General features: G+C 41.9%; 1 protein-coding gene across 2 annotated transcripts in view; it reads right to left on the bottom strand.

Moving 5' to 3' along the window:
* Positions 1-972: 972 nt before the first annotated feature.
* Positions 973-13,485, bottom strand: part of LOC139474306 (uncharacterized) — a 46,664-nt gene continuing 34,151 nt past the window's right edge. The window contains exons 2-6 of one of the 2 annotated variants that reach the window (XM_071257261.1): positions 8,245-8,603; positions 6,104-6,258; positions 5,411-5,563; positions 4,342-4,651; positions 973-1,806 (exon numbers count right to left, since the gene is read on the bottom strand). In XM_071257261.1, coding sequence (XP_071113362.1) covers positions 1,583-1,806; positions 4,342-4,651; positions 5,411-5,563; positions 6,104-6,258; positions 8,245-8,603 — 1,201 coding nt within the window. In that variant the 3' untranslated portion in view covers positions 973-1,582. The remainder of the gene's footprint in view (positions 1,807-4,341; positions 4,652-5,410; positions 5,564-6,103; positions 6,259-8,244; positions 8,604-13,485) is intronic. The other variant, XM_071257262.1, reaches the window with a different exon arrangement.

Below are 13,485 nucleotides of genomic sequence, written 5' to 3'. Positions count from 1 at the left end.
TTATGAGACAAAGTTAACTCAAATGTACATGAACAAAATTAATCTTGAACATTTATTACCTCTGCTATGGGATTAGAACGGATTTCGTTCAGAACATTTTTTATATATCCAACTTCGTCTTAGTCGACGTTTGAATCATGAGTGAGAGAGATTGGTATAACGCTGCTTTGAAATACTTTCAGATATAGCTTGGCGTGTCAGGTGGGAGGAAATCCCGAAGTGCAGGCAGGTCCGAGAAATTTCCCACTTCGGTAAAACCCACGATAACGGGTATGGTTGATAACGATAACAATCAGGGCGAATCTGGGATTCGAATCCCCGTTGATAGGTTTCTGGCGTGCCTTAGGGACGCAACTCTGCACAGCAAACTGTGGCACCTTAGACGACTGGGCCACCCGTGCCCGGGCACTGACTTACAGCATCTACATGAATGTACTGTTGACACTAAAGTGCTCCACAACCTCACTGAAAATGCAATGGGTTCTGCCTGTGTTAATGGACGAGAGGCTTTGATCTGTTTGGAGTCCCGTAAAAACTAATTATTCAGGATTAAGTGTTATATTTGTTTCAAAATAAACATGAAAGCTTTTTTCTGAATTTAATGACAAGAATTATGATGATAAACCAATAATCAACATCTAACGTTCAAACAGAATTATCGATCGGATGTTGTATCATTCCAATAAAACCACAAAGCTACAAACAGAATGCTGACTTGGAATTGACATATGAGTAAATTAATCAAGATAGTGATTGCATATGCACATATTGCGACTGATGCAAGACTTCCATTGTGAAGACAATATATCTTGAGCGTTTGGGATGAATTGATGACATGATGTAGTACGGAAATATATGCTTACTATATGGTTCAGGGGTCCCGTCCCACAAAGCGATCTCACCACAAGACGTTTTTAGTTCCAATGAGTGAGTGAGTTTGCTTTTACGCCGCTTTAAGCAATATTCCAATATTCCAGCAATATCGCGGCGGGGGACACCAGAAATGGGCCCATGTCGGGAATCGAACCCGGGTCTTCGGCGTGACGAGCAAACGCTTTAACCACTAGGCTACCCGACCGCCCCTTTATTTCCAATGCTTTAACATCACTCCACGACAGTCGTTCAGAACACCAACATATGACAGTCATAACGCTAAGATCGCTTATTGGAACGGGACCCAGAAATGTATAAATGTCTTTCTCATGTTACGCATCGCGTTTTTCCATGAAAGCTACTACAAAAATCACCTTTCTGCTAATGCATCTTTGTACTCAATACCTAACAATAACCCCAAATGGACAAGAAATGCAGCTTATTCTATGTTTCTCTAGTATGAACGTCCAGCTATAAGATTTTATTTCAGGGATCGACCAACCGTCGCAGTCCATCGTTAGTGAGGAACAGGCCCAAAGTCTATAGTAAACTGTCACAGCTCACAAACGTCTTCACTTCCGGCGACACCGGATGCACAGTATTTTCTCTCCAGACTGCCCTGTGTGCATTATATCGCAGAGACGACCTTCCGTCCACGACTTCGATATGCCGTTCAGGTTATGGACACGTCCAGTTTGGCCATTTTCTCTCACCGTATGCTTGTCTTTATATTTAATACTGAACGTATGATTTTCCTGAGGTGACTAAGTTGATGTGACGTCAACTCGCGCCAAATGCTAAACACTCTTCCGGTAGACGCCAACTCTTGTAACACCTCGTGTGATTGGACGAGACGTAAACTGGTGTTGTACATGTTATGCGCCGTCAGCTTCTTTGAACCTTCGTCGTTTGCCATTATGAGAATTATTTGCGCTGAAACAAAACAAATAATTTTTTATTTGATTTTTCACATTTGGTATAATTCCAAGACATTTGCGATACGTTTACAAACAGACGAGGAATACGTTTTGGATGTGGCAGTGCTGAGAGAGAAGCAAGCATGGTTTCTTTTGAACACCAGGCGTCAGTAAAATCCCTCCATTTGGTATATCACAGGACTCTGGCATCGTTCATGCATCTTCATCTTCTTTACTGGAAAATGTCGAATTCATGAATCTTCAAGGTGAGGTAGTGGAATGGGGTTTCCCATCGCGTTCCAGATTGTTGCCCTTTATAGCGGCGTGCATGCACGTGTGTGTGTGTGTGTGTGTGTGTGTAACACCCCCCGACTACCTACTATAGGCCTCATCGTTTGTGTGTGTGTGTGTGTGTGTGTGTGTGTGTGTGTGTAACACCCCCCGACTACCTACTATAGGCCTCATCGTTTGTGTGTGTGTGTGTGTGTGTGTGTGTGTGTGTAACACCCCCCGACTACCTACTATAGGCCTCATCGTGTGTGTGTGTGTAACACCCCCAGACTACCTACTATAGGCCTCATCGTGTGTGTGTGTGTGTAACACCCCCCGACTACCTACTATAGGCCTCATCGTGTGTGTGTGTGTGTGTGTGCGCGCGTGTGTAACACCCCCGACTACCTACTATAGGCCTCATCGTGTGTGCATGCACGTGTGTGTGTGTGTGTGTGTGTGTGTGTGTGTGCGCGCGCGTGTGTAACACCCCCGACTACCTACTATAGGCCTCATCGTGTGTGCATGCACGAGTGTGCATGCACGAGTGTGTGTGTGTGTGTGTGTGTGTGTGTGTGTGTTTGTGCGCGTGTGTAACACCCCCGACTACCTACTATAGGCCTCATCGTGTGTGCATGCACGTGTGTGTGTGTGTGTGTGTGTGTGTGCGCGTGTGTAACACCCCCGACTACCTACTATAGGCCTCATCGTGTGTGCATGCACGTGTGTGTGTGTGTGTGTGTGTGTGTGTGTGTGTGTGTGTGTGTGTGTGTGTGTGTGTGTGTGTGTGTGTGTGTGTGTGTGTGTGTGTGTGTGTGTGTGTGTGTGTGTGTGTGTGTGTGTGTGTGTTTTAGCCCCGTAATGCCGAGCGCCAGGCAGGGTAACAACAACAAGTATAATCTTTTAACGTCTTTGGGTGTTCTGCGGCCGGGGATCAAACTCACGACCTTCCGCTCTCCGGGAAGACGCTCTACCTCTGGACCACAGAGGCGATATCTAGAAGCTTAAAAGAGTTCCAAGAGGATATTGATTTATAAAAAAAGTAAACCATCATTGATCACTGCCTCTAAAACAGGTAAAACAACAGATGTCAGACACGTTATTGTTTATGATCGTTAAAATTTAATTTTTTAATAATTTGATGAACATTTCATCCCCAAAAAGGGCTTTTTAAGCGGAGACATGTTTTGCATTTGACGACAATAATTGTTTTTGAAGCTAGACTGTCATGTTGAGTAATTTCTGTGATCAGATATTAAAAACCTTTATACTGGGGATCAAAGATTAGATATCGTTCGACCTTAACCTGAACCCTGGAAGAGTTCTTGTTGAGTCTTCGATATCAAATCATACAAACAATTTCTCAGAAAAGAGGATCCGAATATTTTTTACCCACAAAGTTTTATGTATAGACCAATATATCCCGTTATTGTTGGTGCTACAAGAGAACAAATTATGTGTTCGCTTGTTTTTTCCACCAGGGTCATTTTATTTTTTTCAGAGGTGAGGTGAGGTGAAATGGGTTTTAAAGTCGCATCAAAGACTTTTGCACTTATATAGCAACGTGCATGCACGTGTGTGTGACGGTGTGTGTGTGTGAAGGTTCTCATTAAGCGTTTCTGGTGAACAAATCTTTTATGTTAGTTGTTTTTAAGGATATACAAATAGTTTTCGGTAACTACATGCCCATACATAGATTTTCTATTGAGGTTTAAAAAAGAAGGCTTAGTCTTTATACTCATCAAAGTCATGCGTCTGTACCTATTCACGGCCAAACTGCACAACGCCCACGCGTAAGAAAGACACACATGTCTCCTTGACAGTAATATGAATATGTTCCATAATTGCCATCTTCACGTAACTCAATAAATTGACACTTTCCAGTGGTCGAAAAGGTGCCGTTATTATAGCTGGTTTTTCTTTCCTCTATGAATATGTGCACATTGTTAACGTAAAGGGCAAGGTATACATAGCGCCCGCTCACAGGATCTGCATAATTAAAGAATTTTATGAAATATGTTCATATGAATGAGATATTCCAACACGCCCTTAACGACACTAAATGTATAGTAGTGGTTTACATATGTCGAAAAGACTGATTTGAGAAATTCGTTTGAACATTTGCACATTTGACCAACACATGCATATGCGAGAAGGACCGAGACACGCTGTCAGCCATTTGACAAGTCTTATAGATTGCATACTTATCTTACAAAGTCTTTTCTTGATCATGTGACATTTCAAGTCGACCCAATATGGGCATATATGAGATTTGACGTACCTCCTAGCGACTTCATGAAACGAACCGCTGACGTATGCAGGTCGCTATCCTGCATTCGGAGAAAGCTCTGGCCTCCCTTGTCTTCCATCTCTGACACGACCAGAAACAGTTTGACCCTGGGTATAGACTTGAGGTGTTCCGGCCCTTCTATCATGTAGTGAGGTTTCACCGATAACCTGACGTCATCCAGTTGTTTCAAGATGGCTTCTATCAGCGTCGCTACGATGTTATTGTTTTCACGTTTGAACAACACCACACACAGCTCGTTCTTCAGAGAAACGCCGTGCTTGGGAGAAAAGTTTACACCGTTCTGGAAAAATGAATACCGATGAGGAAGAATATAGCGTCAAAAATAACAATCAATCAATCAATCATGTCATTTTAATCATATACCGAAGTTACTAAGATAATTAATGCCAGGTCTAATGGAGTTCCACCATATCACTTTCATAGTCACATATCACAAGTCATCGACTTAGTAAAATGACTTGGTTGATGCATATCATCGTATCCCAATTGCGTGGATTGATGCTGATGATGTCCATCACTGGATTGTCTGGTCCAGACTCGATTATTTACAGACCGCCGTCATATAGCTGGAATATTGCTGAGTGCGGCGTTAAATAACAAACCAATCAAATCAAAATGAAGAAAGCTGAAATCCTTCTTGTTTAATATGAATAGAAACGTTTCCGTGTATTGCTGTATTACCGTGAAAGCAAGTTAAAGACTAAAGGTTGTTAAGGAAAAGTTAAGGAAAAGTCTATCTACCATTTTGAAAGAATGTCATAGAAGTAAGTTGAATATGAAACGAAAGCATCACAGGAAGCGGCTAGATCCTTGGTGCATGCTACAAGATATCAATAACTAGAAAACGTGCATCTTCGGCGATCAAAGTTGTGTAATTCCCATACGAAAATTATATAAAAATCCCAGGAAAATTGATGCTCAAAATTCAGATCTTCCGTGCGACGAGCAAACGCCATAACTGCGAGGTCATATAAACTCCCTGTGTACACAAAGCGGAAAATACACCTTAGCTGCCGAAGATGCACAGTAAAGAACCTACAGCAACACGGTGCCTAGGGGAGTGATCGCCATTGGTGGAGGCACTGGTAGATTGAAGGGATGATTTCCTGTACTTAGCACGCTGTAGGGGGAATCGTTTTAAAGATAGGTTGACCGGAGTCCACTTGAGCATGCTGTACACATACAACGACATCTGCAAACAGAGAAGTGTGGCTCAGCTTCATCCCCTAGCAAGACACAAGCCAGAGCTCATCATCCAAAACAATCTTTTCATTTTGATGAATTCAAATACATTTCCTCAAGATGTCTAAATTTGTCTAGGCTGCAGAATCGATAAGAAAAGACTTCAGGTCGTTTATAACCACAATCAGTTCAAATGCGGTTTGTATAATTGCAAAACATGCTAAAGGGAAGTCGTTTATGATCGGATCAATAGAATGGTACATAATACTCCTTTCGGCTTTGAAGAAACCAAATTGGAATATTGGGAAATCTGAATTGATGGCATTAAGGGACTGGCATTGTCTGAAACATACTGATAAAAACATTTTAATTGCAAATGGTATTGCTTCTAAACTATTGTGCATTCCGTATTGATATCAATAAAAACAAGTCAAGCAAAGAAATTCAAGCAATAAGAAAGAATTGTGCACTCACATGCAAGGTGAGAGAGAGAGAGACAGAGATATATAAAGGATAACTATTTTCACAATGAAATGATGGCAACCGTTACCTTGGAAACGGACGAAGAATCTTTCTCGGCTTTCTGATTGCAGTCTTTCCCATCTTTAGAAAACCTTCGGAAAGGATTCAGCTTCTGAACTTTTGGATGAAGTCGAAGCATCACTTCAACAATTATCATCACTATGACTAAGAATCCAAGCGACTCTGTGTGGAGAAGAAAAGTGGACAAAGTCAAAGATTGTAAAGATTATTGGACAAATACGCGTAAAACCATTGTGGTTCACACAGAGCACCAGTTTAAATGCGACAGCACCAGTTTAACAGTGACAGCACCAGTTTAACAGTGACAGCGCCAGTTTTACAGCGACAGCACCAGTTTAACAGTGTCAGCACCAGTTTAACAGTGACAGCACCAGTTTAACTGTGTCAACACCAGTTTAACAGTGTCAGCACCAGTTTAACAGTGACAGCATCAGTTTTACAGCGACAGCACCAGTCTAACAGTGTCAGCACCAGTTTAACAGTGACAGCACCAGTTAAACAGTGGCAGAACCAGTTTAACAGAGACAGCACCAGTTTAACAGTGACAGCACTAGTTTAAAAGTGTCAGCCTGAGTTTAACAGTGTCAGCCTGAGTTTAACAGTGACGGCGCTAGTTTACAGTGACATAGGGACGTTGGGGTATAGGTAGCCCCGTGTTTAAAGCATTTGCAAGTCGTCACGCCGAACTCCCGGGTATATGTGAAGACCATTTTTGGTGCCCCCCGGGGATAAGACATTTAAGAATGAAGTAGGCTCCCCCATGGGCACCAATTGTTCTCCTCTTCTTGCTGATCTGCTTCTTTCTTCATATGAATAGAATTTCTGTTCGGATTGGCAAAGTCAAAACAAGGAAATTTGGCCAAGACGTTTATCTTAAACTTCAGTTATATCGATGGTCTGATGTCGTTATAAAAGAATCAAGTGACCAGTCGCCTTCCACTGATTCACCCACCTGATCTAGATATAAAGGAGACTAGGAGACTGTTTTATATATTTTATATATATCTGTGGATAAAGATTCAGAGTTTCAAAAAACTCTCAAACTTTCCAATACTCAACTTTCCCTTTATGTCAAGCAATAATCCTGCAGCTCCAGTCTTTGTGTCTACTATTTGAGGTACAATCGGGCTTGCTCTTTCTACGAAAATGTCAAAGTTGTTTGATCAAGGTTACAAGATTCAACGCCTCAGTAAAGCTTTCCAAACGTTTTGTTTGGTAGGAGTACATTTCCATATTTGACGCGTCGGTGGCAAAAATGATTTCCGATGCAATTCCCTATTTTGCCTTGAACCATATGTTTCCGTGTTTTTTTCAGGTGAAATTGGCATGCCTTTGCATGTGTTTGTGACGGGTGCCACCGTTGGGGCAGGATACTCACCTGTTCGCAAACACCTTGCAACATCACTATTTGATAGTGATTCATTTTGTCGGTTTTATTTATTGATGGAAAAGCGGCGGAAGACCATACTAACTCTCTCATATAAGAAAAACGGTTCAGCACAGGATGAATCCCAAATAGGATACAGTTATGTCATCACTATGACTGTGCTGAGTGTGTGGGCATGTGACTGCCCACGTGACACCCCAGGGGTCTCATTGTGATCTCTTCAGCGGTGGCAGGCATCACTGTTGGAGACAAAGCCAACTTTAATACCGAGAGCAGACCTTTGGCGTGGAACTTGCAGCATACATTCACGAGACAGATAATCCGTATGTTCTAGTTTCAAGTGTGTCATTCTAATATTACTCAAAGGAAAGACAATAAAGGAAACAAGAAATGCCAGCCCTAGAGACAAACTTCACTGACTCCAGCCCATTGTTCAGATGACGCCATGTAATCAATTTGGTGCCTTCAACTTTAAATTGTTCCTAGTAACCTTACGCTTGCAAGAACAATGCCATTTGTTGGAGATTTGATATCTGTAAGTTGTTATGTCAACGATTAAGTCTAAACGTCAGCAATGAAACAAATAAAACGGGATGTTCTAAAAGTCAATGGTGTGTCGAGACAGACAAAAAAAACCCTGTGCAATAAAACGAATGACGTGTCAGGTTTCACTGTAAATATACATAACAACGGGGTTACCATTTCAAGTCAAAGTTAGATGAGTCTGTTGCTATGACAACAAAGAAATTAAACTTGCCTACCATCTGAGTGTAATCTGTTTGTCAACTCTTCAAGCCTGACCTCTAGACTATGTATATGTGAGTCCAGTTGAGACAACCGCTGAAGAAATATTGTTAATTTTTTTTCCAGCGAAGAATTCACATCTGATTGGTTACTGACTTCTTTTATTATTGTTTCCCTGGCAACCACCTGTTCTTTGAATGCCATCTCTAGTAATTGCAGACGATTGGCTAAGTCTGATATCACGTGTTGCCATGGGCAACCATCAGTTGTTGAAGAACTGCATCCGTTGTTTGGGATGTCGTTGAGTTGCGGTGGTTGTGTGGAAGACGTTGCCCAACGTATTGACGCAGCGATGCCGATTAATGAGAAAAGTGCACTGAAAAAATAAAAGAACCATAATAAGTAATTGGGTGACAAAAAATCCTTCCTGAAATATGTTTTGTCATTTTTATGTAAGTTTGACATTGATCAGAAGGATACATCGGAAAAAAAAGTATTTAGATCTTGTTTTTGAACTTCAAAATACATTGCACGAAGGATATCTACATAAATATGACTGTTTTTCAGGAAAAATAGCTCTTAAATGTGAAAGGAAATATATTGTTTGTGCTGGAATATATCTCACATTGGCCGTGAAGTGAATTGGGTGCTTGGTGCCTTGACTGATTTTCAAGGATCCATTCAGTGATCATCGCTATTTTGCCCACAATGGAATCTGTTACGTCTGCAAATCGTGACTGGTTATCATCTGGTGTTGGCGTTTTATATTTATTTGGAAGAATAACCACACACAAAATCGACCAAACAACCCTCTGAACATAGATTCTGAGAGCAAAACGATCTGTTTTCACATGATAGAATACGATCCGACGTGATTAAAACGTATTCATACAAACAGCCCACGATGGTGCTTGATGTAGAGACCCTGAGCTTTCAACGTTTGTGGAGTATTGTTTCTTCTCAGCTGTTTTGTGTAATTCCCACGGACGTCTGTCGTCGCCGCTGATTCATCACGTTCAATCAGTGTAGTTTCTTCATTTCCCAGACCTAATACCGACAAGGGTAATACGTCTTCTCCACTTTAATATTTCACAATTTATATCGATCATAAACATTCACGTTTTTCCGATAATCTCATTGTTTGACATTTCGCGTTATTGATGATCGATTAATGGTAATAATGTCAAAGAAGACATATCAACTTTGGCATTAAACGGACGTAATTCATATTTCTGGTTAAAAAAGGATTGAGCGATTTGGGCTAGGGTTTAAAACCGACTTGATCAGTATTGGAGTTAGGACGTGCGACTTCTTGGATCCGAACTCAGGATCATTGAAACATGGCAATCCATTGATTTGTAACTTCGTTTGAGTTGGATTTTTGGACAGACGATATTATACATTGTACATCTGTACAGTTATTTAGAGGAACTCGATGTTAGCACTGTTGGCCTAGTGGATTGAGGCGGTACATTCGTAAAGTTGCGGTCCTTAATCATGCCAGGATCCGAAAAGATAGGTACAAAATGCTTGATTGCTTGACACTGCACCATACTCGAGCTATGGGATTCACGAAAGTGAATGTGCATGATTTATGTCACGTTGCTTGTTCCTACCCCATTTGGGTGACACTCGTATTGTAAGTGAGTGAGTAAATATGCTATACGACGCTTTTAGCAATATTCCGGCAATATGAAGGCGGGGGACACCAGAAATGGGTTCCACACATGTCGGGTATCGAACCCGGGTCTTCGGCGTGACGAGCGAACGCTTTAACCACCAGTCTACCCGACCGCCCCAGACACTCGTAATGGGCTAAAGTGCTGTCGAAGCGGCGTTGATTGATCCCATTCAATGTTACACTGAAGGCGCAGCTGTTTCTTTGTGTCTGCATTTGTGATTATATAATCCAATAGACCATTTCAGTAAACGTTTGTGAACAAACAGACAAAGGCGGTATTAATCTATAAACACAGCAGTATGGTTTATGGCAAGGCATGCCGGAAACCTATGTTCGTGTGTTCGAATTCCAGATTCATCCTGATACCGCCTCCGTGGTCCTGAGGTGGAGCATCTTCCCGGCGAGCGGAAGGTCGGGGTTCGATCCCCGGCTGCGTCATACCAAAAGACGTCAGAAGATGGTACTTGTTGTTACCCTGCCCTGCGCGCGGCATTAAGCCACACACCATATCACTCCGGTACTCAGTTTCTTTCAGTTAAATTCCCTTTTCATTTGAAGCTTCTGTGTATTGTCTTCCAACATCTTCACAACCATCTCTCCCTACTCTCCTCATCACAACGGTCAGATCACAAGACCGAGTCCTTGTCAGAGCCCCAAAAACTCGTCCGAACCTCTTCTTCTTCTTCTTCGTTTGTTTGTTTGGTTGTTTGTTGTTTAACGTCGCACTAAGCAATATGCCAATGCATGACGGCGTTCTGTAAATACCAGAACAACCCAGTGATTGACATCACGCAAATGGGATACGATGACATGCATCAACCAAGTCAGCGAGCCTGACCTACCAATCCCGTTAGATGCCTCTTTCGACAAGCATAGTTGGCTTTTACGGCAAGCATGGGTTGCTGAAGACCTATTCTAACCCGGATCTTCACGCGTGTCTTCTTCTCCTTCTTCCTCTTCGTAGTAGTAGTAGTAGTAGTAGTAGTGGTGGTAGTAGTAGTAGTAGTAGCAGTAGTAGTAGTGGTGGTGGTAGTAGTAGTAGTAGAGTAGTATGTGTAGTAGTAGCAGCAGTAGTAGAGTAGTAGTGGTAGTAGAAGTAGTAGTAGTAGTAGTAGTAGTAGTAGTAGCGGTAGTAGTAGCGGTAGTAGTAGTAGTAGCAGCATCTTTCCAGTTTCCACCCTTGCCGAACTAGGCTGGAATTACTGGGCTCGATCGTAGCGCTACCAGTGGCTATTACCAGTTATGTCTTTTCTAAGCCTCTCCTATGGACCAATCAGATTTCACCTCTCCTATTACTTGCGTTTGCTTCACACAAAATGGTGGCGCCGAGTCAGGACGATCTGATCGATAATCAAGATCTATATTGTGATAAAACGGGTTTTACATCGCGAAATGCATTAAATCACGCGAGCACCTTGATGAAAAAACATGAAAAGATTTGGAAAATATCTGCTGACAACGAGTTGGCGGTAAACATGCTTTGCAAATCCTGCAATCGACCAAAATCTGTACGAACGTTTACGAACCGGATTTCGATTTCGGTGCGCGATTTTAATTTGACTATGCATAGACTCGTTAGTCCTGCCAAAATCGAACTCCATAATACCAGCCCATTCGTCACCACTCGCTCCTTTCCGTAACCTGCAAGAAGACTCGTCCCCCTATCGATGAATGTTATGTGCGAAAATACGACAAACCAATCAGAATGCGCGTATGATTTCAAGTTCTTCGTCAAAGAATCCTTCAGAAATAATTTTTGATTTTACATATGTCTTGCATCTAAAAATATGTTCAATTATACGGTATCATTCCGCATGTCCCGATGTGCTTTAAATTGCATCTGAAATATATATAATATATGGGGAAATAAATGTGAACCATTACGCAACGAGTTGACAATTGTTTTAGGTATGCCCGTTTGCGCAAAGACGGAACCCGGTCGCAAAAATGGCCATGATAGGGGCACGAGTCGCTATTCGGCTTGTCCCGGAATAACACGAGTTGGTCACGAATGAATACCAGCCTAGTTCGGCAAGGGTGGAAACTGGACTTTTATAGTCAGTTAACTCCCTTGCCTCGGGAATATGTAGTAGTAGTATCCATGTTAAACTGCGGCATGGTATCTCAGTGGGCTATCATTATAAAGTCGGTATTAGTCCGGACGAGCACAAACACACAGAGACACAGACGAACATGCAGATGCAAGTCGTTTTAAAGTGAAAGCATTTTGAACGCGACGTTAAAACCCCATTCCACCCCCGGATTCGCCCTCATTATTTTTCTAAATGTATAACCGCTATGTCCGTGCTCAAGGACGTCTCCAAAAAGGGAAACATCTAAACATGGCTTCACTTCATGCCTTCCTCCCACATCGACCTGACACACATTTATATACCTGAAATCCTGTTGAAAGCGGCGTTAACACCCACACCCACACCCAAGGCAATTCGGCGTACTGATATGAGCTGCTTATCCAAGTAAAGTTTAAGATTCGGATAGTGGTGAGGGATAAATCAATATTTTGTTATTATATATAATACCCAGAATTACGATAGTTTGGAAATATGTTGGTTTGTTGATCAAAGAGAGCAGTCAGGTCCGTCAATCTATTGATGGAACGTGGTAACATAAACCCTTTGAGACCTTTCAACAGCGCCCAAGTTTGAACGGCTTCCCAAACATTCCAACTGCAGACCAATCGAAAAAAAGTTGTTCTTCTCAGTGTGTAACAAAAATATAATTCTTAGAAAGACCAGAATTGGTTGCCTCTATGCCCTTGTCTCTATGGGCAATATAATGACGGGCGATAAAAAGTATACACTCATGTTTGACGGTGGTTAAAAATGAAACAAAAAAGGAATGGTTATTCGATGGTGTATCTGTTACCGGTATCATAGTTGTGTGTTGGACCTTAGGTTCGTCGTGTATTGCCACTGTTTTCAGCTAATTGGGACAAACGGGATCGGGTGGTCAGGCTCACTTGGTTGATGCATGTCATCGTATCCCCGTTCATAGAGCGATGCTCATCATGCCAATCACTGAATTATCTGGTTCAATGTCGAATTTTTACAGACTATAGCTGGACTATTGCAAAGTGTTATAAAAACATATAAACAAACATGCTTCTGAATGTTTCGATACCTGCCCCTATTTCACATTAACATGGATACACTGAAAACCCCTTGACGCCCCACCATCATCAACATATCTCCACTATGATGAAGCCTACATTATACGATTGCTAAAATACAGTTACATTACATGCCGTGCTAATTTCATATCGTCCAATAGGATCCAGGTCCGTCTCAACACGCTCGAGACACTGAGACGTCATTAGCTGACATCGCATTGTCGACGTCGTAACACCAGGCGGCGTCGCAGGGGTGGTATTGTCGTCAAGGTTGATGAAGGAGGATGAGTTAGTTCGTAGCAAGTGTCATGACCTGGTATAATCATGTTTCCAAAGACTTTCCATATTTTCTAATAAGATTTCACTCCTGTTTTTACAGCGTTAGGTAATGATAATAGCGCCCAACACTGTCGCTGAAAAAACTTATTAATTAACCGAGAAAACATC

The sequence above is a fragment of the Haliotis cracherodii genome, unplaced genomic scaffold, assembly GCF_022045235.1.
Source record: "Haliotis cracherodii isolate W230 unplaced genomic scaffold, xgHalCrac1.p SCAF_3, whole genome shotgun sequence".
NCBI classification, from domain to species: domain Eukaryota; kingdom Metazoa; phylum Mollusca; class Gastropoda; order Lepetellida; family Haliotidae; genus Haliotis; species Haliotis cracherodii.
The sequence above is the reverse complement of the archived record's forward strand: the minus strand, read 5'-3'. Positions and strand labels throughout refer to the sequence as shown.